Source organism: Babylonia areolata, chromosome 19 (assembly GCF_041734735.1).
Source record: "Babylonia areolata isolate BAREFJ2019XMU chromosome 19, ASM4173473v1, whole genome shotgun sequence".
Classification (NCBI taxonomy): Eukaryota; Metazoa; Mollusca; class Gastropoda; order Neogastropoda; family Buccinidae; genus Babylonia; species Babylonia areolata.
Window position 1 is genome coordinate 594,235 of NC_134894.1, and position 24,987 is coordinate 619,221.

Consider the following 24,987-nt stretch of genomic DNA (forward strand, 5'->3'; position numbering starts at 1 on the left):
ATGAACATATCGGAGATTTCCGTGTAACATGGTACATTTCACACGCTGTCGGAAACAACACATTCTCTGAATCTGTGTTCAAACACACACAATTGAAGGGTGTTTGTCAAACCGATTTACGCTTTCCCGCGATGAATCTGCATGTTTTATGTGAAAACAGTTCTAAATTTGTTTACATGTATATTTTTATTAGGTCGTTTACATGCACAGAAGTAACACAGAAAAGCGGAACTGAAAATTAATATGCGACATCGATTGCATTTTAATAGTTGAATAGACTTTTTTTCCCCAGAAAATGAGTGTATGTGCTGCAGAAGATAGATGTGTTGACCACCTGTTGCAAGTAAAGAACGTGTAGTGTATTCATGAATGTGCTTGCCTTTGAATGAATTAAAAAAAAAAAAAAAAAAAAAAAAAACATGTCAAGAGGAACGGGTTGTTTATGTCTGTCGTGCAGGTTTTTTGCGTAATATTTCAAACTTAATGTACCATTTTTATTGATGATCAATGTTCTTTTACATCCAGACATGATGTTGGTTGATTTTGCCATCATCTGCCTTCCATGCTTTCTGAATTAATTGTCTGGACAGTGCTCCGACAATGTTCATTGAAACAAACCTAGTTAACACACATTTAGATATTCATTTACTACACGTTAATAAGCAGAGCATGAAGTATTTCCAAGTTGTGCATTGCGTAAAATGTCAACATAATTGTTCTTACGAACTAAATGATCCTGTGTTGCCTTCGTAAATTCATCTTTGCAGGCGGTATAATACCTATTTCATTCTTTATGAAATGTCATGACTGGTAAGAAACTGTAAAACATTTACAAAAGCAAATTTGCGTTTTCTACCAATTTAGTATGAAATTAAAAATGTTTGTTTCCTTTTGACCCCAAAGAGTTCTCTTATTTTCTGTACGGTATATGTCATCTGCCGCAGTGACCTACTAACGGTGGTATAGGATAGCATCAGTGCGGCAGCAGTCAGTCACAAGTACTGTACTGTGCAAAACGCTTTCCTCTGGCGACCCCTTATACCACGCTTGCATAACCCTGGCTTGCTCTTGCCTTGCGGATCTTGGTAAGGTGCTCTCTCATGGCCAGAAGTGTGACAAATAATTATTAAAAACCAAAATCTAATTATGTTCCCGCCCACCTACAGCGGTCAACTTTATATCAGTGTGATCAGTATGATTTATTCTATTTTATCGTGAAAAGAACGGTTTTGTTGCACACATTTCGACCATTTTTGTACCTGCCCTGGACAAAGAGATAGCGAAGGAGAAAGAAAGGAGAGGCTGGCTTCAGAGAGGGAGAGAGAACCAGAATCTGATGCAGATCTCATTGAAGAGATGAGCTTCATATCAGGTGTCCCCCCAAAAAGTGAACTGCTTTTTGACAAGTATTTTCTCAGTGATAGAGAAACCGAATTCATTGAAAATTTTCGCGCAGTAATCTTATGGTATCATCAACAAGTCTGCAAAATATCTAAAAGTGCGGATGCAAATTATGTGAGTATTATCAAATTCAAAACAGCATGTCACAAAATCCAGTATCAGAGGAAAACTCACTTATTTCAGTTTATGCTTAATGTGGCCTCCATCTACCTCCACGACTAAACGAAGCCGTTTCTTCCAAGCAGAAATGCTTTTACGTATTTCATCCACCGATATCTCCTCCCATGACATAATTATCCTGTCCTTTAACCCTTTCGCCGCCAGTCAATTTAGAGTACAAAATTCCCTTGCACTGTAAACACAGAAAATATGGTGTCTAAGAATAGCTGGGGATTCCCCCTGTGATGTGTAGAAGATATGGTCTGCCTAGATGCTGCATCAATGCAGTAAACTTTCTCCCTCAAGAATCCCATTTGGCATAATCCATTGGGTACAGTCAGGACTTTGTGGAGGCCATTCATCCTTCTTGATGAATTCTGGTGTAGCCTCCTCCAGATGGGCCTGGGTTGCCATACTTGTGTGTGAAGGAGCCCCATCTTGCTGAAACATGTAATTGTTTCTAGGATAAAGACGCCTACAATCTGGGAGAAGATTGTCATCCAATAACTGAATGTAGCTTTCACTATTAACCCTGGCTCTATCAGTGTCAATAAAATGAATGTTTGTTTTTCCTTTACATGATACTCCAGCTGAAACCATTATCTTTTTTGAAAATCTAGAAGTCTCATGATGGAGGCGAGATGGCTGAATTTCTCGTTTCCGTTTCCCATATATGCAATTCGTTTGGTGATTTTTAGCTATCTCTAAGTCTAACATAAAGTCTTTCTCGTCTGAAAATGATCCTTTTCACATCAGTGGCCAAGTAGCAATCATTCAAGTTGAGGCAGTGAGTTTTTCTTTTCCCTCTAATATTTTGGTCCCTCCTTGATACCTGTATCCTCTTGAAGGGCTTCAGCTCCTGTTCTTTCGCCATTCTTTGCACAGGAGACTTGCTCACTTGTAAATCGCTTGCAACTTCTCTAAGAGATTTGTAGGTCCCTGGGTTCTCCTCCTGGGATTGAATCAGTTCCTCAACACGGTCTTTGTTCTCCTCCAAACATGCAGTCTTTGGTCTCTCACTGCCAATTTTACGTGCTACTGACCCTGTAGTGTGTATTTTAGCAATAAGTATTTACAGTGACATGACTCCACCGCCCGGAAATTCCTTCTTCCACCCCGGCCTTTTTCCTTGAAACAGTTTTCAATGGTAACCTTATCACTTTCACTCAAAGGCATGGTTGATCCTTCCAGACTGAAACTTTGGACAGAATTGATTTTGGATACAGACGACAGTTAAAAAATAAAAATAAAAATCAACAGACTTGACACTCAGACAGGCTATTTTTAGACTGACACTGATTGACAGATGCTAACAGTAACACCTGGCAGCTGGCATGAACATGATGAAGGTCACATTGCATAGCTCTGATATAGGATTTTTTGACATGCTGTTTTGAATTTGACAATACTCGTATAATTTGCGTCTGAACTTTTAGATATTTTGCAGACTTGTTGATGATACCTTAGGTTACTGTGTGAAAATTCTCAATGAATTTGGTTTCTCTATCACAGAGAAAATACTTGTCAAAAAGTGGTTCACTTTTGGGGGACACCCGATATAAATGATAAATGATTCACAAAAAAGCGGTTGTCTGACATCATTAGGATCAGTTTTTATTTGGGACAGGGAAACAAATGGTTGATGTTGTGAAACAGATTTACCACAGTCCTGAGGTATGGCAAGAGAAAGATGGTTGATGTGAAACAGATTTACCACAGTCCTGAGGTATGGCAAGAGAAAGCTGGTTGATGTTGTGAAACAGATTTACCACAGTCCTGAGGTATGGCAAGAGAAAGATGGTTGATGTTGAGAAACAGATTTACCACAGTCCTTAGGTATGGCAAGAGAAAGATGGTTGATGTTGTGAAACAGATTTACCACAGTCCTGAGGTATGGCAAGAGAAAGATGGTTGATGTTGAGAAACAGATTTACCACAGTCCTGAGGTATGCCAAGAGAAAGATGGTTGATGTGAAACAGATTTACCACAGTCCTGAGGTATGGCAAGAGAAAGATGGTTGATGTGAAACAGATTTACCGCAGTCCTGAGGTATGGCAAGAGAAAGATGGTTGATGTGAAACAGATTTACCACAGTCCTGAGGTATGGCAAGAGAAAGATGGTTGATGTTGTGAAACAGATTTACCACAGTCCTGAGGTATGGCAAGAGAAAGATGGTTGATGTGAAACAGATTTACCACAGTCCTTAGGAATGTATGGCAGTAGAAAGATGGCTGATGTTGTGAAACAGATTTACCACAGTCCTGAGGTATGGCAAGAGAAAGATGGTTGATGTTGTGAAACAGATTTACCACAGTCCTTAGCTATGGCAAGAGAAAGCTGGTTGATGTTGTGAAACAGATTTACAGCAGCCCTGAGGTATGGCAAGAGAAAGATGGTTGATGTTGTGAAACAGATTTACCACAGTCCTTAGCTATGGCAAGAGAAAGCTGGTTGATGTTGTGAAACAGATTTACAGCAGCCCTGAGGTATGGCAAGAGAAAGATGGTTGATGTTGTGAAACAGATTTACCACAGTCCTTAGCTATGGCAAGAGAAAGATGGTTGATTTTGTGAAACAGATTTACCACAGTCCTGAGGTATGGCAAGAGAAAGATGGTTGATGTTGTGAAACAGATTTACCACAGTCCTTAGATATGGCAAGAGAAAGATGGTTGATATGAAACAGATTTTACCACAGTCTTTAGGTATGGCAAGAGAAAGATGGTTGATGTGAAACAGATTTACCACAGTTCTGAGGTATGGCAAGAGAAAGATGGTTGATGTGAAACAGATTTACCACAGTCCTTAGGTATGGCAAGAGAAAGATTGTTGATGTGAAACAGATTTACCACAGTCCTGAGGTATGGCAAGAGAAAGATTGTTGATGTGAAACAGATTTACCACAGTCCTTAGGTATGGCAAGAGAAAGATGGTTGATATGAAACAGATTTTACCACAGTCTTTAGGTATGGCAAGAGAAAGATGGTTGATATGAAACAGATTTACCACAGTCCTAAGGTATGGCAAGAGAAAGATGGTTGATGTGAAACAGATTTACCACAGTTCTGAGGTATGGCAAGAGAAAGATGGTTGATGTGAAACAGATTTACCACAGTCCTTAGGTATGGCAAGAGAAAGATGGTTGATAATAAACAGATTTACCACAGTCTTTAGGTATGGCAAGAGAAAGATGGTTGATGTGAAACAGATTTACCACAGTCCTGAGGTATGGCAAGAGAAAGATGGTTGATGCGAAACAGATTTACCGCAGTCCTGAGGTATGGCAAGAGAATGATGGTTGATGTTGTGAAACAGATTTACCGCAGTCCTTAGGTATGGCAAGAGAAAGATTGTTGATGTGAAACAGATTTACCACAGTCCTTAGGTATGGCAAGAGAAAGATGGTTGATGTTGTGAAACAGATTTACTGCAGTCCTTAGGTATGGCAAGAGAAAGATGGTTGATGTGAAACAGATTTGCCACAGTCCTGAGGTATGACAAGAGGAAGATGGTTGATATGAAACAAATTTATCGCAGTCTTTAGGTATGGCAAGAGAAAGATGGTTGATGTGAAACAGATTTACCACAGTCCTGAGGTATGGCAAGAGAAAGATGGTTGATGTGAAACAGATTTATCGCAGTCTTTAGGTATGGCAAGAGAAAGATGGTTGATGTTGTGAAACAGATTTACCACAGTTCTGAGGTATGGCAAGAGAAAGATTGTTGATGTGAAACAGATTTACCACAGTCCTGAAGTATGGCAAGAGAAAGATTGTTGATGTGAAACAGATTTACCACAGTCCTGAGGTATGGCAAGAGAAAGATTGTTGATGTGAAACAGATTTACCACAGTCCTGAGGTATGGCAAGAGAAAGATTGTTGATGTGAAACAGATTTACCGCAGTCCTTAGGTATGGCAAGAGAAAGATGGTTGATGTTGCTGAGAACATGATTGGCTTCTGATGTTTACTATACCCACGTTTGTCACTGTTGGGACAATTATTCACTTACATGTCTATACGAGGAATGATTTGTTTTTAAAAACTTGTAACTGGTTGTAATTTCATTTACAGGTATAATCTGATAATAAGCATGCTATTTCTAGCTGTATTTTGTTTGTTTTCTGTATGGGTGCCGTGCTGTGGAGGTGGAAATAGACTTTTTTGTTGCACAAAAATTATTATCTTCACTTTGAATGCCAGAACAGTTATCTACAGTCATACTAATTTTGAAGAAAAAAGCCCACATTGAGAATCTACATTTTTCCTTCACAGAAAACTTTTACTTTCTTTCTGTATCTCTCATAGTTTTTTTTAAGAGATTTTTTTTTTAAAGATGTATTACCCCCAAATTGTCAAAATTCCCAGGCAAGGGGAGAGCATGTTTTTACAAAAATTCTCTGGCACTGAACTGGTTAAATATCTATTCTAATTAGCCTTTAGATCAGCAGTATTGGTTTGTTCCCATTTTATTACCAGATAATTTTATTATGTTTAAGGTTTTAAGATGGCATGGCTTGTAATATCTTGTCCATGGTTAAAAGAAAAACATTTCTGGACAAAACACACAGACTGACACTAACTACACCATTGATGTATTCACTGCATATATATATATATATATGAATTGTTTAAAAGGTGTAGTGGACTCACTAGAATATAGATGAGGCATAGGCCTCTTCACTTATTGCATAATGCCCCTAATGACCATAAACAATCAGGAGATCTAAATTACAGGCCACAGTCAGTCAGGCAAAAATATCAAGTTGCCCTACGCAGAGCACGCAAACAGTGGCCAGCTCTCACCATTATTTGGAGAGAAAAAAATTGTGATAAGACAGATTGTTTGAAACTTAGATCTTTTTCATGATTGTAAAACAAATGCTGGTGGATGTGGGCAGCTTAAGATAGAATTGCTCCCTTTCCAACATACTTTTTTTTGTTTGACAAAGTCTGATTTCAGCAGGAATCACATGTGGACAGCGAAGGCTTTGCCTCTTACCTTTTCTAATGTTTTGTTCTTGTTGGAAAGTGGGATCAAGCATTCTGTGTAAATCACAAAATGACCAAGTCTCCAAAAAGTCTGTGGTGAAATGACAGTAGTATTGTCAGACATTTCCCATCAATCACCTACATCATACATCACTCAGTGTCAGTTTACTGAGAGTGAGCAGAACTTGGACAGACCAGTGCTGATGGTGGTTTATAACATAGCGTCAACCAATGTATGAGCAGAATTTGGACATTTGATAGTTGTGTATAACAAAGTGTCAACATAGACAGCGGGGTTAGGGCAGTTGATGGTGGTTTATAACATAATAATAATAATGGATACTTATATAGCACACTATCCAGAAATCTGCTGTAGGTGCTTTACAAAAACGCTTTTGTTAACATAAAACATTACATCTATGTTACATACACACACCAAAATGTGATTACACACACACACACACACACACACACACACACACACACACACACACACACACACACACACACACACAACATAGTGTCAACATAGTGAGCAGAATTTGGGCAGACGAGTGCTGATAGTGGTTTATAACATAGCGTCAACATATGAGCAGAATTTGGTCATTTGATAGTTGTGTATAACATAGTGTCGACATAGTCAGCAGGGTTTGGACAGTTGATGGTGGTTTATAACATAGTGTCAACATAGTGAACAGAATTTGGACAGACCAGCGCTGATGGTGGTTTATAACATAGTGTCAACATAGTGAGCAGAATTTGGACAGACCAGTGCTGATGGTGGTTTATAACATAATGTCAACATAGTGAGCAGAATTTGGACAGACCAGTGCTGATAGTGGTTTATAACACAGTGTCAACATAGTGAACAGAATTTGGACAGACCAGTGTTGATGGTGGTTTATAACATAGTGTCAACATAGTGAACAGAATTTGGACAGACCAGTGCTGATGGTGGTTTATAACACAGTGTCAACATAGTGAACAGAATTTGGACAGACCAGTGCTGATGGTGGTTTATAACACAGTGTCAACATAGTGAACAGAATTTGGACAGACCAGTGCTGATGGTGGTTTATAACATAATGTCAACATAGTGAACAGAATTTGGACAGACCAGTGTTGATGGTGTTGGTGGTAGTTAACAACAGTGTCAGCTGCTAGCTAAGTGTTGGTGGTAGTTAACAACAGTGTCAGCTGCTAGCTAAGTGTTGGTGGTAGTTAATAACAGTGTCAGCTGCTAGCTAAGTGTTGGTGGTAGTTAATAACAGTGTCAGCTGCTACCTAAGTGTTGGTGGTGGTTAACAACAGTGTCAGCTGCTAGCTAAGTGTTGGTGGTAGTTAACAACAGTGTCAGCTGCTAGCTTGGTGTGGAGAACTCTGGGATAAAGGTAGGCAGGAGAGAGTGGACAGGGGGGAGGTAAGACTGTTTCAGGCCCATGTGTGAAATGGGATTTGAACCAGAGCCAAAAAGTGAAGTTTGCAGGGGGTAAATGGAGCTTAGCCGGTATGTGGAAATCAGGCCAACACATGGTTGGTTGGAGTTAATCCCTTTGAGGTTTAAGTGGTCACTGCACGTTCCACTACTGTCTTGTTGTGTGGCATTGAACAGGGCAGCAGTCAGGGGGCCTTTGTGCTGCTTGGTATTTTGGCACAGTCCACACCGGTCAGCAGACTGATTGCCACTGACCCTTGTCTGTCCACAGTCACTGCCCCAATCTCCCCCTGTCTGTCCACAGTCACTGCCCCAATCTCCCTCTGTCTGTCCACAGTCACTGCCCCAATCTCCCCCTGTCTGTCCACAGTCACTGCCCCAATCTCCCCCTGTCCACAGTCACTGCCCCAATCTGCCCCTGTCTGTCCACAGTCACTGCCCCAATCTCCCCCTGTCTATCCACAGTCACTGCCCCAATCTCTCTCTGTCTGTCCACAGTCACTGCCCCAATCTCCCCCTGTCTGTCCACAGTCACTGCCCCAATCTCCCTCTGTCCACAGTCACTGCCCCAATCTGCCCCTGTCTGTCCACAGTCACTGCCCCAATCTCCCCCTGTCTGTCCACAGTCACTGCCCCAATCTCCCCCTGTCTGTCCACAGTCACTGCCCCAATCTCCCTCTGTCCACAGTCACTGCCCCAATCTGCCCCTGTCTGTCTACAGTCACTGCCCCAATCTGCCCCTGTCTGTCCACAGTCACTGCCCCAATCTCCCTCTGTCTGTCAACAGTCTGACTGCCCCAATCTCCCTCTGTCTGTCCACAGTCACTGCCCCGGATCTAGTGACATACATCACGGCTCTGTGGTGTATGACTGTGTTGACAGCTGGGTGTCTTGCCAGTGACACTGTTTATCATGGTGCTGTGGTGTATGTTGACAACTGGCTGCCCCAATCTCCCTCTGTCTGCCCACAGTCACTGCCCCAATCTCCCCCTGTCTATCCACAGTCACTGCCCCAATCTCCCCCCTGTCTGTCCACAGTCACTACCCCAATCTCCCCCTGTCAGTCCACAGTCACTGCCCCAATCTCCCTCTGTCTGCCCACAGTCACTGCCCCAATCTCCCCCTGTCCACAGTCACTGCCCCAATCTCCCCCTGTCCACAGTCACTACCCCAATCTCCCCCTGTCCACAGTCACTGCCCCAATCTCCCTCTGTCTGTCCACAGTCACTGCCCCAATCTCCCCCTGTCTGTCCACAGTCACTGCCCCAATTTCCCCCTGTCTGTCCACAGTCACTGCCCCAATCTCCCTCTGTCTGCCCACAGTCACTACCCCAATCTCCCTCTGTCTGTCCACAGTCACTGCCCCAATCTCCCCCCTGTGTCCACAGTCACTGCCCCAATCTCCCCCCTGTGTCCACAGTCACTGCCCCAATCTCCCCCTGCCCACAGTCACTGCCCCAATCTCCCTCTGTCTGTCCACAGTCACTGCCCCAATCTCCCCCTGTCCACAGTCACTGCCCCAATCTCCCCCTGTCCACAGTCACTGCCCCAATCTCCCCCTGTCCACAGTCACTGCCCCAATTTCCCCCTGTCTGTCCACAGTCACTGCCCCAATCTCCCTCTGTCTGTCCACAGTCACTGCCCCAATCTCCCTCTGTCTGTCCACAGTCACTGCCCCAATCTCCCCCTGTCTGTCAACAGTCACTGCCCCAATCTCCCTCTGTCTGTCCACAGTCACTGCCCCAATCTCCCCCCTGTCTATCCACAGTCACTGCCCCAATCTCTCTCTGTCTGTCCACAGTCACTGCCCCAATCTCCCCCTGTCTGTCCACAGTCACTGCCCCAATCTCCCCCCTGTCTATCCACAGTCACTGCCCCAATCTCCCTCTGTCTGTCCACAGTCACTGCCCCAATCTCCCTCTGTCTGTCCACAGTCACTGCCCCAATCTCCCCCCTGTCTATCCACAGTCACTGCCCCAATCTCTCTCTGTCTGTCCACAGTCACTGCCCCAATCTCCCCCTGTCTGTCCACAGTCACTGCCCCAATCTCCCTCTGTCTGTCCACAGTCACTGCCCCAATTTCCCCCCTGTGTCCACAGTCACTGCCCCAATCTCCCCCTGTCTGTCCACAGTCACTGCCCCAATCTCCCCCTGTCTATCCACAGTCACTGCCCCAATCTCCCCCTGTCTGTCCACAGTCACTGCCCCAATCTCCCTCTGTCTGTCCACAGTCACTGCCCCAATCTCCCCCTGTCTGTCCACAGTCACTGCCCCAATCTCCCCCTGTCCACAGTCACTGCCCCAATCTCCCCCTGTCTGTCCACAGTCACTGCCCCAATCTCCCCCTGTCTATCCACAGTCACTGCCCCAATCTCTCTCTGTCTGTCCACAGTCACTGCCCCAATCTCCCCCTGTCTGTCCACAGTCACTACCCCAATCTCCCCCTGTCTGTCCACAGTCACTGCCCCAATCTCCCCCTGTCTGTCCACAGTCACTGCCCCAATCTCCCCCTGTCTGTCCACAGTCACTGCCCCAATCTCCCTCTGTCTGTCCACAGTCACTGCCCCAATCTCCCTCTGTCTGTCCACAGTCACTGCCCCAATCTCTCTCTGTCTGTCCACAGTCACTGCCCCAATCTCCCCCTGTCTGTCCACAGTCACTGCCCCAATCTCCTTCTGTCTGTCCACAGTCACTGCCCCAATCTCCCCCTGTCCACAGTCACTGCCCCAATCTCCCCCTGTCTGTCCACAGTCACTGCCCCAATCTCCTTCTGTCTGTCCACAGTCACTGCCCCAATCTCCCCCTGTCTGTCCACAGTCACTGCCCCAATCTCCCCCTGTCTATCCACAGTCACTGCCCCAATCTCCCTCTGTCTGTCCACAGTCACTGCCCCAATCTCCCTCTGTCTGTCCACAGTCACTGCCCCAATCTCCCCCTGTCTATCCACAGTCACTGCCCCAATCTCCCCCCTGTGTCCACAGTCACTGCCCCAATCTCCCCCTGTCTGTCCACAGTCACTGCCCCAATCTCCCCCTGTCTGTCCACAGTCACTGCCCCAATCTCCCCCTGTCTGTCCACAGTCACTGCCCCAATCTCCCCCTGTCTGTCCACAGTCACTGCCCCAATCTCCCCCTGTCTGTCCACAGTCACTGCCCCAATCTCCCTCTGTCTGTCCACAGTCACTGCCCCAATCTCCCCCTGTCCACAGTCACTGCCCCAATCTCCCCCTGTCTGTCCACAGTCACTGCCCCAATCTCCCCCTGTCTGTCCACAGTCACTGCCCCAATCTCCCCCTGTCTGTCCACAGTCACTGCCCCAATCTCCCCCTGTCTGTCCACAGTCACTGCCCCAATCTCCCCCTGTCTGTCCACAGTCACTGCCCCAATCTCCCCCTGTCTGTCCACAGTCACTGCCCCAATCTCCCCCTGTCTGTCCACAGTCACTGCCCCAATCTCCCCCTGTCTGTCCACAGTCACTGCCCCAATCTCCCCCTGTCCACAGTCACTGCCCCAATCTCCCTCTGTCTGTCCACAGTCACTGACCCAATCTCCCCCTGTCTGTCCACAGTCACTGTCCACAGTCACTGCCCCAATCTCCCCCTGTCCACAGTCACTGCCCCAATCTCCCCCTGTCTGTCCACAGTCACTGCCCCAATCTCCCCCTGTCTGTCCACAGTCACTGCCCCAATCTCCTCCTGTCCACAGTCACTGCCCTAATCTGCCCCTGTCTGTCCACAGTCACTGCCCCAATCTCCCCCTGTCTGTCCACAGTCACTGCCCCAATCTCCCCCTGTCTGTCCACAGTCACTGCCCCAATCTCCCCCTGTCTGTCCCCAGTCACTGCCCCAATCTCCCTCTGTCTGTCAACAGTCACTGCCCCAATCTCCCTCTGTCTGTCCACAGTCACTGCCCCAATCTCCCTCTGTCTGTCAACAGTCACTGCCCCAATCTCCCTCTGTCTGTCCACAGTCACTGCCCCAATCTCCCCCTGTCCACAGTCACTGCCCCAATCTCTCCCTGTCCACAGTCACTGCCCCAATCTCTCCCTGTCTGTCCACAGTCACTGCCCCGGATCTAGTGACATACATCACGGCTCTGTGGTGTATGACTGTGTTGACAGCTGGGTGTCTTGCCAGTGACACTGTTTATCATGGTGCTGTGGTGTATGTTGACAACTGGGTGTCATGCTAGTGACACTGTTTATCATGGTGCTGTGGTGTATGTTGATAGCTGGGTGTCTTGCTAGTGACACTGTTTATCATGGTGCTGTGGTGTATGTTGACAGCTGGGTGTCATGCTAGTGACACTGTTTATCATGGTGCTGTGGTGTATGTTGACAGCTGGGTGTCATGCTAGTGACACTGTTTATTGTGGTGCTGTGGTGTATGTTGACAGCTGGGTGTCTTGCTAGTGACACTGTTTATCATGGTGCTGTGGTGTATGTTGACAGCTGGGTGTCTTGCTAGTGACACTGTTTATTGTGGTGCTGTGGTGTATGTTGACAGCTGGGTGTCTTGCTAGTGACACTGTTTATCATGGTGCTGTGGTGTATGTTGACAGCTGGATGTCATGCTGATGACACTGTTTATCATGGTGCTGTGGGGTAGACAGCTGGGTGTCATGCTAGTGACACTGTTTATCATGTTGCTGTGGTGTATGTTGATAGCTGGGTGTCATGCTAGTGACACTGTTTATTGTGTTGCTGTGGTGTATGTTGACAGCTGGGTGTCTTGCTAGTGACACTGTTTATTTTGGTGCTGTGGTGTATGTTGATAGCTGGGTGTCTTGCTGGTGACACTGTTTATCATGGTGCTGTGGTGTATGTTGACAGCTGGGTGTCTTGCTGGTGACACTGTTTATCATGGTGCTGTGGTGTATGTTGACAGCTGGGTGTCATGCTAGTGACACTGTTTATCATGTTGCTGTGGTGTATGTTGACAGCTGGGTGTCATGCTAGTGACACTGTTTATCATGTTGCTGTGGTGTATGTTGACAGCTGGGTGTCATGCTAGTGACACTGTTTATTGTGGTGCTGTGGTGTATGTTGACAGCTGGGTGTCATGCTGGTGACACTGTTTATTGTGGTGCTGTGGTGTATGTTGACAGCTGGGTGTCATGCTGGTGACACTGTTTATCATGGTGCTGTGGTGTATGTTGACAGCTGGGTGTCTTGCTGGTGACTGTTTATTGTGGTGCTGTGGTGTATGTTGACAGCTGGTGTCATGCTGGTGACTGTTTATCATGGTGCTGTGGTGTATGTTGACAGCTGGGTGTCATGCTGGTGACACTGTTTATTGTGGTGCTGTGGTGTATGACTGTGTTGACAGTCTTGTTTCCATAACCCACCGAATGCTGACATGGAGTACAGGATCTTTAACGTGCGTATGTGATCTTCTGCGTGCGTATACACACAAAGGGGGCTCAGGCACTAGCATGACTGCACATCTGTTGACCCTTTACCCACCAGGCGGTCAGCGACGTTCGAACCTGGGACCCTCAGATTAAAAGTCCAACGCTTTAACCATTTGGCTATTCCATGCTTTAACCATTCGGCTATTGCACCCGAGCTTAGAGTTCTGAGCTCTTGTCATGATCTCCTGGGCTGTCAGAACATTTTTGTCATCTTCTCATGGATTTTCTTTTTTCTGCTTGGGATGTGCTTGTTTTAGATGTCTCTGTGGTTCGCTTGTTTTAGATGTCCCTGTTGTAAGTGTTGTGGAGATGTCAGTGTTGTATGTGGAGGTCTGCTTGTTATGGTTGGAACATAGACAGGTTGGTATACATGTTTAAAGAGGAACTGGAAATGGAGAGCACCAAACGTAGCGCTGGAAGTGGAATCTGTGATGTGTGCAGAGTGACCAGTGTGTGTGTGGTAAGAACGGACGCACATCATGACTGTCGTAACAGTGGTAAGATGGTGTTTGCGATGTGGCACCATTACTACCAGCTGTAACAGTTTGCTGCACTGACCCACGGCATTCAGTGCACAGGGTGGACAGAGTTGGCAGTCTGACATTGTACATTGTATCCACACACACACACACACACACACACAAAGTTGCCGCGCACGATACAAGCAGAGGAAAGAACCAGTTGCAGAGGTCGGGTGGACGGGAGTGGGGTGGGGTGAAGTTTGGTGTCGATTAGCAGGCCCCCCTAAAGGTGGAGAGAGGGGTTAGGTGGGTGGTGATGGGGGTGGCAGAGTTTGGCAGTGGTGACTTTGAGAGGTATATAGAAATGTACATGTATTAGGGCAGGACACAGCCACAAGGACACAGCGTGCACTCCCCGCCCCTCACAGTCACACACCTCGCCTGCAGTGCTGCTTTCACAACACGACTCCAGACCCAGTGTCTTCTGTCCACACTTCACTTCACGCCCCGCACAGTGTTTTAGACTCCACCGATCCCGGACCTCTTTTAACACGGAGTTTGGAGAGGGTAATAATATTTATTACAACTCCGAATACAGTCGTCTGCTGCCAACGCCTTTCAACCAACTTCCCACGCTCTTCAGTAAAGAAGGGGAAACGAGTAACGGGTACCCCAAATTGACTGAGCGCCTCGAGGGCAGAGTGACAAGACGCGGTGTGAATGACGACACTGCTGTCTGCTGTGCTGGGCCGTGCAGGAGGAAGTCAGTGAAGGAGGAAGTGTGTTACAAGACAGACGTCACCACTGTTGTCAACACGTTTCTTTTGACAAGTGCAGAGAGCAGCCACATTGTGTGTTAGGCAGACTGCCAACACAGACGGGATATCGGCCAAAGAATCACAAGTTGTATCGATCCAAGGAAGCATCACAGCCTTTCCCCACACAAGGCAGAGACAGTGAGTGGGACAGAGACTGACAGGGCGTGGCTGGCTTCAGGGAGCTGGGAACAGAGGTGACAGTACAGGACACCATATCACAGCACAGGACAGTACTGACAGGACAGGAGAACACAGCACAGCACAGGACAGTTGTGACACACAGGACAGCACAGTACAACACAGCACAGGGGCAGGATGGTGCTGGGAGTGGTGCTGACCATCATGACCTGGCTGAAGGACTGGCTCTACTGGCTCCTTCAGCTGCTGGCTGGGCATGGCACTCATGTCTCCACACGCCGCATCTTTGGATCTGGAGTAAGTCACCACTGTCTGTCTCCCTCACTGTCAACATGGCTGTATAGAGTAAGTCAGTCAGTCACCACTGTCTGTCTCCCTCACTGTCAACATGGCTGTATAGAGTAAGTCAGTCACCACTGTCTGTCTCCCTCACTGTCAACATGGCTGTATAGAGTAAGTCAGTCAGTCACCACTGTCTGTCTCCCTCACTGTCAACATGGCTGTATAGAGTAAGTCATTCAGTCACCACTGTCTGTCTCCCTCACTGTCAACATGGCTGTATAGAGTAAGTCAGTCACCACTGTCTGTCTCCCCCACTGTCAACATGGCTGTATAGAGTAAGTCATTCAGTCACCACTGTCTGTCTCCCTCACTGTCAACATGGCTGTATAGAGTAAGTCAGTCACCACTGCCTGTCTCCCTCACTGTCAACATGGCTGTATAGAGTAAGTCAGTCACCACTGTCTGTCTCCCTCACTGTCAACATGGCTGTATAGAGTAAGTCAGTCACCACTGTCTGTCTCCCTCTCTGTCAACATGGCTGTATAGAGTAAGTCAGTCAGTCACCACTGTCTGTCTCCCTCTCTGTCAACATGGCTGTATAGAGTAAGTCAGTCACCACTGTCTGTCTCCCTCACTGTCAACATGGCTGTATAGAGTAAGTCAGTCACCACTGTCTGTCTCCCTCACTGTCAACATGGCTGTATAGAGTAAGTCAGTCAGTCACCACTGTCTGTCTCCCTCACTGTCAACATGGCTGTATAGAGTAAGTCAGTCAGTCACCACTGTCTGTCTCCCTCACTGTCAACATGGCTGTATAGAGTAAGTCAGTCACCACTGTCTGTCTCCCTCTCTGTCAACATGGCTGTATAGAGTAAGTCAGTCAGTCACCACTGTCTGTCTCCCTCTCTGTCAACATGGCTGTATAGAGTAAGTCAGTCACCACTGTCTGTCTCCCTCACTGTCAACATGGCTGTATAGAGTAAGTCAGTCACCACTGCCTGTCTCCCTCACTGTCAACATGGCTGTATAGAGTAAGTCAGTCACCACTGTCTGTCTCCCCCACTGTCAACATGGCTGTATAGAGTAAGTCAGTCACCACTGTCTGTCTCCCTCACTGTCAACATGGCTGTATAGAGTAAGTCAGTCAGTCGCCACTGTCTGTCTCCCTCACTGTCAACATGGCTGTATAGAGTAAGTCAGTCACCACTGTCTGTCTCCCTCACTGTCAACATGGCTGTATAGAGTAAGTCAGTCAGTCACCACTGTCTGTCTCCCTCACTGTCAACATGGCTGTATAGAGTAAGTCAGTCAGTCACCACTGTCTGTCTCCCTCACTGTCAACATGGCTGTATAGAGTAAGTCAGTCAGTCGCCACTGTCTGTCTCCCTCACTGTCAACATGGCTGTATAGAGTAAGTCAGTCACCACTGTCTGTCTCCCTCACTGTCAACATGGCTGTATAGAGTAAGTCAGTCAGTCACCACTGTCTGTCTCCCCCACTGTCAACATGGCTGTATAGAGTAAGTCAGTCACCACTGTCTGTCTCCCTCACTGTCAACATGGCTGTATAGAGTAAGTCAGTCACCACTGTCTGTCTCCCTCACTGTCAACATGACTGTATAGAGTAAGTCAGTCACCACTGTCTGTCTCCCTCACTGTCAACATGGCTGTATAGAGTAAGTCAGTCACCACTGTCTGTCTCCCTCACTGTCAACATGGCTGTATAGAGTAAGTCAGTCACCACTGTCTGTCTCCCTCACTGTCAACATGACTGTATAGAGTAAGTCAGTCACCACTGTCTGTCTCCCTCACTGTCAACATGGCTGTATAGAGTAAGTCAGTCACCACTGTCTGTCTCCCTCACTGTCAACATGGCTGTATAGAGTAAGTCAGTCAGTCGCCACTGCCTGTCTCCCTCACTGTCAACATGGCTGTATAGAATAAGTCAGTCAGTCACCACTGTCTGTCTCCCTCACTGTCAACATGGCTGTATAGAGTAAGTCAGTCAGTCACCACTGTCTGTCTCCCTCACTGTCAACATGGCTGTATAGAGTAAGTCAGTCACCACTGTCTGTCTCCCTCTCTGTCAACATGGCTGTATAGAGTAAGTCAGTCACCACTGTCTGTCTCCCTCACTGTCAACATGGCTGTATAGAGTAAGTCAGTCACCACTGTCTGTCTCCCTCACTGTCAACATGGCTGTATAGAGTAAGTCAGTCACCACTGTCTGTCTCCCTCACTGTCAACATGGCTGTATAGAGTAAGTCAGTCACCACTGTCTGTCTCCCTCACTGTCAACATGGCTGTATAGAGTAAGTCAGTCAGTCACCACTGTCTGTCTCCCTCACTGTCAACATGGCTGTATAGAGTAAGTCAGTCACCACTGTCTGTCTCCCTCACTGTCAACATGGCTGTATAGAGTAAGTCAGTCAGTCGCCACTGCCTGTCTCCCTCACTGTCAACATGGCTGTATAGAATAAGTCAGTCAGTCACCACTGTCTGTCTCCCTCACTGTCAACATGGCTGTATAGAGTAAGTCAGTCAGTCACCACTGTCTGTCTCCCTCACTGTCAACATGGCTGTATAGAGTAAGTCATTCAGTCACCACTGTCTGTCTCCCCCACTGTCAACATGGCTGTATAGAGTAAGTCAGTCACCACTGTCTGTCTCCCTCACTGTCAACATGACTGTATAGAGTAAGTCAGTCACCACTGTCTGTCTCCCTCACTGTCAACATGGCTGTATAGAGTAAGTCAGTCAGTCACCACTGTCTGTCTCCCTCACTGTCAACATGGCTGTATAGAGTAAGTCAGTCAGTCACCACTGTCTGTCTCCCTCACTGTCAACATGGCTGTATAGAGTAAGTCAGTCAGTCACCACTGTCTGTCTCCCTCACTGTCAACATGACTGTATAGAGTAAGTCAGTCACCACTGTCTGTCTCCCTCACTGTCAACATGACTGTATAGAGTAAGTCAGTCACCACTGTCTGTCTCCCTCTCTGTCAACATGACTGTATAGAGTAAGTCAGTCACCACTGTCTGTCTCCCTCACTGTCAACATGGCTGTATAGAGTAAGACAGTCACCACTGTCTGTCTCCCTCACTGTCAACATGGCTGTATAGAGTAAGTCAGTCACCACTGTCTGTCTCCCTCACTGTCAACATGGCTGTATAGAGTAAGTCAGTCACCACTGTCTGTCTCCCTCACTGTCAACATGGCTGTATAGAGTAAGTCAGTCAGTCACCACTGTCTGTCTCCCTCACTGTCAACATGGCTGTATAGAGTAAGTCAGTCAGTCACCACTGTCTGTCTCCCTCACTGTCAACATGGCTGTATAGAGTAAGTCAGTCAGTCACCACTGTCTGTCTCCCTCACTGTCAACATGACTGTATAGAGTAAGTCAGTCACCACTGTCTGTCTCCCTCACTGTCAACATGGCTGTATAGAGTAAGTCAGTCACCACTGTCTGTCTCCCTCACTGTCAACATGGCTGTATAGAGTAAGTCAGTCACCACTGTCTGTCTCCCTCACTGTCAACATGGCTGTATAGAGTAAGTCAGTCAGTCACCACTGTCTGTCTCCCTCACTGTCAACATGACTGTATAGAGTAAGTCATTCAGTCACCACTGTCTGTCTCCCTCACTGTAAACATGGCTGTATAGAGTAAGTCAGTCAGTCACCACTGTCTGTCTCCCTCACTGTCAACATGACTGTATAGAGTAAGTCAGTCAGTCACCACTGTCTGTCTCCCTCACTGTAAACATGGCTGTATAGAGTAAGTCAGTCAGTCGCCACTGTCTGTCTCCCTCACTGTCAACATGGCTGTATAGAGTAAGTCAGTCACCACTGTCTGTCTCCCTCACTGTCAACATGGCTGTATAGAGTAAGTCAGTCACCACTGTCTGTCTCCCTCACTGTCAACATGACTGTATAGAGTAAGTCAGTCAGTCACCACTGTCTGTCTCCCTCACTGTAAACATGGCTGTATAGAGTAAGTCAGTCAGTCACCACTGTCTGTCTCCCTCACTGTCAACATGGCTGTATAGAGTAAGTCAGTCAGTCACCACTGTCTGTCTCCCTCACTGTCAACATGACTGTATAGAGTAAGTCAGTCACCACTGTCTGTCTCCCTCACTGTCAACATGACTGTATAGAGTAAGTCAGTCACCACTGTCTGTCTCCCTCTCTGTCAACATGACTGTATAGAGTAAGTCAGTCACCACTGTCTGTCTCCCTCACTGTCAACATGGCTGTATAGAGTAAGTCAGTCACCACTGTCTGTCTCCCTCACTGTCAACATGGCTGTATAGAGTAAGTCAGTCACCACTGTCTGTCTCCCTCACTGTCAACATGGCTGTATAGAGTAAGTCAGTCACCACTGTCTGTCTCCCTCACTGTCAACATGGCTGTATAGAGTAAGTCAGTCAGTCACCACTGTCTGTCTCCCTCACTGTCAACATGGCTGTATAGAGTAAGTCAGTCAGTCACCACTGTCTGTCTCCCTCACTGTCAACATGGCTGTATAGAGTAAGTCAGTCACCACTGCCTGTCTCCCTCACTGTCAACATGGCTGTATAGAGTAAGTCAGTCACCACTGTCTGTCTCCCTCACTGTCAACATGACTGTATAGAGTAAGTCAGTCACCACTGTCTGTCTCCCTCACTGTCAACATGGCTGTATAGAGTAAGTCAGTCAGTCACCACTGTCTGTCTCCCTCACTGTCAACATGACTGTATAGAGTAAGTCAGTCACCACTGTCTGTCTCCCTCACTGTCAACATGGCTGTATAGAGTAAGTCAGTCACCACTGTCTGTCTCCCTCACTGTCAACATGGCTGTATAGAGTAAGTCAGTCACCACTGTCTGTCTCCCTCACTGTCAACATGGCTGTATAGAGTAAGTCAGTCAGTCACCACTGTCTGTCTCCCTCACTGTCAACATGACTGTATAGAGTAAGTCATTCAGTCACCACTGTCTGTCTCCCTCACTGTAAACATGGCTGTATAGAGTAAGTCAGTCAGTCACCACTGTCTGTCTCCCTCACTGTCAACATGACTGTATAGAGTAAGTCATTCAGTCACCACTGTCTGTCTCCCTCACTGTAAACATGGCTGTATAGAGTAAGTCAGTCAGTCACCACTGTCTGTCTCCCTCACTGTCAACATGACTGTATAGAGTAAGTCAGTCAGTCACCACTGTCTGTCTCCCTCACTGTCAACATGGCTGTATAGAGTAAGTCAGTCAGTCGCCACTGTCTGTCTCCCTCACTGTCAACATGGCTGTATAGAGTAAGTCAGTCACCACTGTCTGTCTCCCTCACTGTCAACATGGCTGTATAGAGTAAGTCAGTCACCACTGTCTGTCTCCCTCACTGTCAACATGACTGTATAGAGTAAGTCATTCAGTCACCACTGTCTGTCTCCCTCACTGTCAACATGGCTGTATAGAGTAAGTCAGTCAGTCGCCACTGCCTGTCTCCCTCACTGTCAACATGGCTGTATAGAGTAAGTCAGTCACCACTGTCTGTCTCCCTCACTGTCAACATGGCTGTATAGAGTAAGTCAGTCACCACTGTCTGTCTCCCTCACTGTCAACATGGCTGTATAGAGTAAGTCAGTCGCCACTGCCTGTCTCCCTCACTGTAAACATGGCTGTAAAGTCTTCCCCTCTCCTCAATCACTGGTTTCTTTGTTCACTTCAGTGTGTGTTTGTCCATCTGTCTGTCTTTCCCTCTCCTCAATCATTTGTCCACAGTCCATCTCTGTGTCCCTGTTACAGTGCGCAGTCAAGCTTTTTTGAGAAAAGAAGCTGAATGTAGCTGATTCAACACACACACGCAAGCACGCACACACACACACACACACACACACACACACACACACACAGGCACAGGCACAGACATACACAGACACATTCACGCGCGCACGCACACACACACAAACACACAGGCACACAGTCACACACTCAGAGACAGACACACACAGACACACACACACACACACACACACACACAGAGGCACAGTCACACACATACACAGAGGCACACACACACAGAGGCACACACAGGCACACAGTCACACACACACACACAGTCACACACACACACACACACACACAGTCACACAGAGGTGGTGAGGCAGTGAGCGGGGCAGAGGTCGGGGAGTGAGGGAGCCTAAGGTGACATTGAAGTGGGTTGGCAGGGTGCCACAGCCTCTAGCTGACGTCAGCAACAGGCAGTTATTGAACCCATGCCACACACACCTGGCGCTCTCCACCACCCGTGGGGCAGGGAAGAGGGTTGTGAGGGTTGTGTCTTGACCCACAGAACCCATGGTGTATCACTAGTTGTCACAACAAAGAGAGAACACTGTGGCAACTCACATATTGGAGATGGAAAAGAGATTTCAGAACAATGTGATCACCTCATATAGTGTGAAACAATACACACTGAAGTGAACACATTTCGTCATCCTCATTTCCACACCCATTTCTGTTCAGACCTCCAACAGGGGTGCGCTGAGGACACAACAGGCCCGATTCTCTCCCTTTAGTCGTTCAGCGCCTGACACGGTGGGAAGGGAGGGGTTTGGGGGTGTGGGTGTGGAAGGGACGGGGGTTAGTAGAGGTTAGTATGTGTGCAATGTCAATATTGTGACTGTTCCCTCACCTCCACCCGCCCCTTCCCCTGCCCCACCTCCCTCCCCGTGGCCTTTGCTGTGCCCTTTAGATAGGCCGCACCGTCACCCCCCTCTCTCCCCTCCCCTCACTTGCCATGTCACGAGCCAGGGTGTGTGTGTCGCAGCCAATGAGAGAGCAGCAAGCTGGCACACACCGTGCAGTGTCAGTGGCCTGGGTGACCCAGTTGTTGGCAAGCCGCCATGTCCGCTCCACACCCGATCGATGTGCGCCAGTGTGTTGCTGTACAGGGCTGGGCGTCCGGCTGACGCACCAAGAAATTAGAGTTGTTGATCGGAACTGTTCTAAACACGGGCAGCCATTACAGGATTTCAGGCCTACATCCTTTTCTGCCGTGTATTTATTACTTCCCTAAAGCACCAGTAACACATTCGTTGATGTTTGAATCTCTTTTTTTTCTTTCTTTTTCTTTTTCATTTTCATTGAAAAAAATTGTTTAATCGTTTCGGGGTTGTTTTTAAGGAATATTTCAGTTGTTTATTTACATTGAATAATGGAGTTAAAAATATTTTGAGAGGCGAAGAAAAAAGCACACAAGCTGTTTCCAGTGTATGAAAAAACAAACAACAAAAAAACAACAGCCCAACGACAGTCTGTTTCCAGTGTTTGAATTACTGTTTCTTGATGAGTTGATCGGACTAGGGCATAAGACAAGAAACAAGGGGGCTGACTGGGGAACAAGGGGTTTGACGGGAACAAGGGGGCTGACTGGGGAACAAGGGGTTTGACTGGGGAACAAGGGGGCTGATTGGGGAACAAGGAGGGAACAAGAGGTTTGACTGTCACTGGGGAACAATGGGGCTGACTGGGGAACAAGGGGGCTGACTGGGGAACAAGGAGGGAACAAGAGGTTTGACTGTCACTGGGGAACAAGGGGGCTGACTGGGGAACAAGGAGGGAACGAGGTTTGACTGGGGAACAAGGGGGCTGACTGGGGAACAAGAAGTTTGACTGTCACTGGGGATTAAGGGGGCTGACTGGGGAACAAGGAGGGAACAAGAGGTTTGACTGGGGAACAAGGAGGGAACAAGAGGTTTGACTGGGGAACAAGGAGGGAACAAGAGGTTTGGGGAACAAGGGGTCTGACTGGGGAACAAAAGGTTTGACTGGGGAACAAGGGGTTTGACTGGGAAACAAGGGGGCTGATTAGGGAACAAGGGGTTTGACTGGGGAAAAAGGGAACAAGGGGTTTGACTGAGAAATAAGGGGTTTGACTGGGGAACAAGGGGTTTGACTAGGGGGCTTATTAGAGAACAGGGATACTGATAAGGGAACAAGGGAGCTGACTGGGGAACAAGGAGGGAACAAGGGGTTTGACTGAGAAACAAGGGGTTTGGGGAACAAGAGGTTTGACTGGGGAACAAGGGGGCTGATTAGGGAACAAGGGGTTTGACTGGGGAATAAGGGGTTTGACTGGGGAACATGGGGTTTGACTGGGGAATAAGGGGGCTTATTAGAGAACAGGGATACTGATAAGGGAACAAGGGGCCTGACTGGGGAACAAGGGGTTTGACTGGGGAACAAAGGCTGATTAGGGAACAAGGAGGTTGATTAGGGAGCAATGAGGTTGACTGTCGAACAGGGGGGCTGACTAGGGAACAAGGGGTTTGACAGGAGAAAAAGGGGTTGACTGTGACTGGGGAACAAGGGGGTTGACTGGGGAACAAGGGGGGGTGATTAGGGAACAAGGGGGTTGATTAGGGAATAAGGGGGTGATCAGGGAACAAGGCTGACTAGGGAACAGGGGGTTGATTAGGGAATAAGGGGGTGATCAGGGAACAAGGCTGACTAGGGAACAGGGGACTGACTAGGGAACAGGAGGTGATCAGGGGAACAAGAGGGTGATAAGGGAACAAAGCTGACTGGGGAACAGGAGGTGATCAGGGAACAAAGCTGATTAGGGAACAAGGGGGTGATCATGGAACAAGGCTGATTAGGGAACAGGGGGGCTGATTAAGGAACAGGGGGTGATCAGGGGAACAGTGGGGCTGATTAGGGAATAATGGGGGCTGACTGGGGAACAGTGGGGCTGATTAGGGAATCATGGAAGCTGACTGGGGAACAGTGGGGCTGATTAGGGAATCATGGGGGCTGACTAGGGAACAGTGGGGCTGATTAGGGAATCATGGGGGCTGACTAGGGAACAGTGGGGCTGATTAGGGAGACGTGACAGTGGCCATGTGCTGTGGCCCTCACTGCACTCACTGCACTGGCTTCCGGCTTTCCTCTGACGTCTCTCACCACACTGTCTGCCTGCTTTTGTTTGGCTGTTTTCAGGGAGTGGCTGTGTGGACCGTGTGTGTGTGTCACTGTGTGTGTGTGTGTGTGTGTCACTGTGTGTGTGTGTGTGTGTGTCACTCTGTGTGTGTGTGTGCTGTGTGCTGACTGACACTTGTCTCATAGGGAATGGGGTGCCATGGTGCAGTGGTAGGGTACAGTTCAGCTCTCTCTTTCACACACACACATACATGAATACATTCATACACACACACAGAGAGAAACACATGCATGCGCACCAGTACACACACACACACACACACACACACACACATGCATATGTATACAAGCACATCACTTTGGTTGTGTTTTATTGTTTGTTTGGTTTTTTTAAAGAGAGACACAAGCCGAATATAAGACTTGTTCACACATCAGAGAAGTTTGAAAGAGAGTGGAGGTGGTTCATCTTTATGTGAAGGAATACAGATGTCATAAACCCAAATGAACAAGCTGACCTTCAGAGCTGAAGATGGCTCCAAACAATGTGGTTGTCATGTGGATATGAAGGAACAGCCTTATGTCCACATTATCCAGAAAATGTGGTTGTCATGTGGATATGAAGAAACAAACATATGTCCACATCATGATCATCCAGACAATGTGGTTGTCATGTGGATATGAAGGAACAACCTTATCATGGTCACATCAAAGTGGTTTTGATAATCCTTCGCCTGAAATGACATAAAACACTGGCTACAGCAGGGTCATGGTGACAGCCGGTGAAGAACAGCCCTTATGATTCCTCGGTCTGCCCCCAACACCCCCCTCTCCCTTGGCAATCTTCACACCCTCCCTTTCCCTTCACCCTCCACACCCTACCTTCTCCTACCTCTGTCCTTCAATTAAAACCAAAAAAACATCAGTAGTGTGTGTTAGTGTACACGTGTGTGTGTGTGTGTGTGTGCGTGTAGGCCATGA

General features: G+C 47.4%; 1 protein-coding gene across 24 annotated transcripts in view; it reads left to right on the plus strand.

Annotated features, from left to right (window-relative positions):
- The window catches only part of LOC143293349 (hexokinase-like), a 103,831-nt gene that overhangs the window by 22,079 nt on the left and 56,765 nt on the right, over nt 1–24,987 (plus strand). For 23 of the 24 annotated variants that reach the window (XM_076604127.1, XM_076604141.1, XM_076604140.1 and 20 more), the window contains exon 1: nt 14,313–15,112. The exons of the other annotated variant lie outside the window; for it this stretch is intronic. In XM_076604127.1, the coding sequence (XP_076460242.1) occupies nt 14,993–15,112 (120 nt within the window). In that variant the 5' untranslated portion in view covers nt 14,313–14,992. Of the gene's footprint in view, nt 1–14,312; nt 15,113–24,987 lie in introns of those variants that run through there. 24 annotated transcript variants of the gene reach the window in all.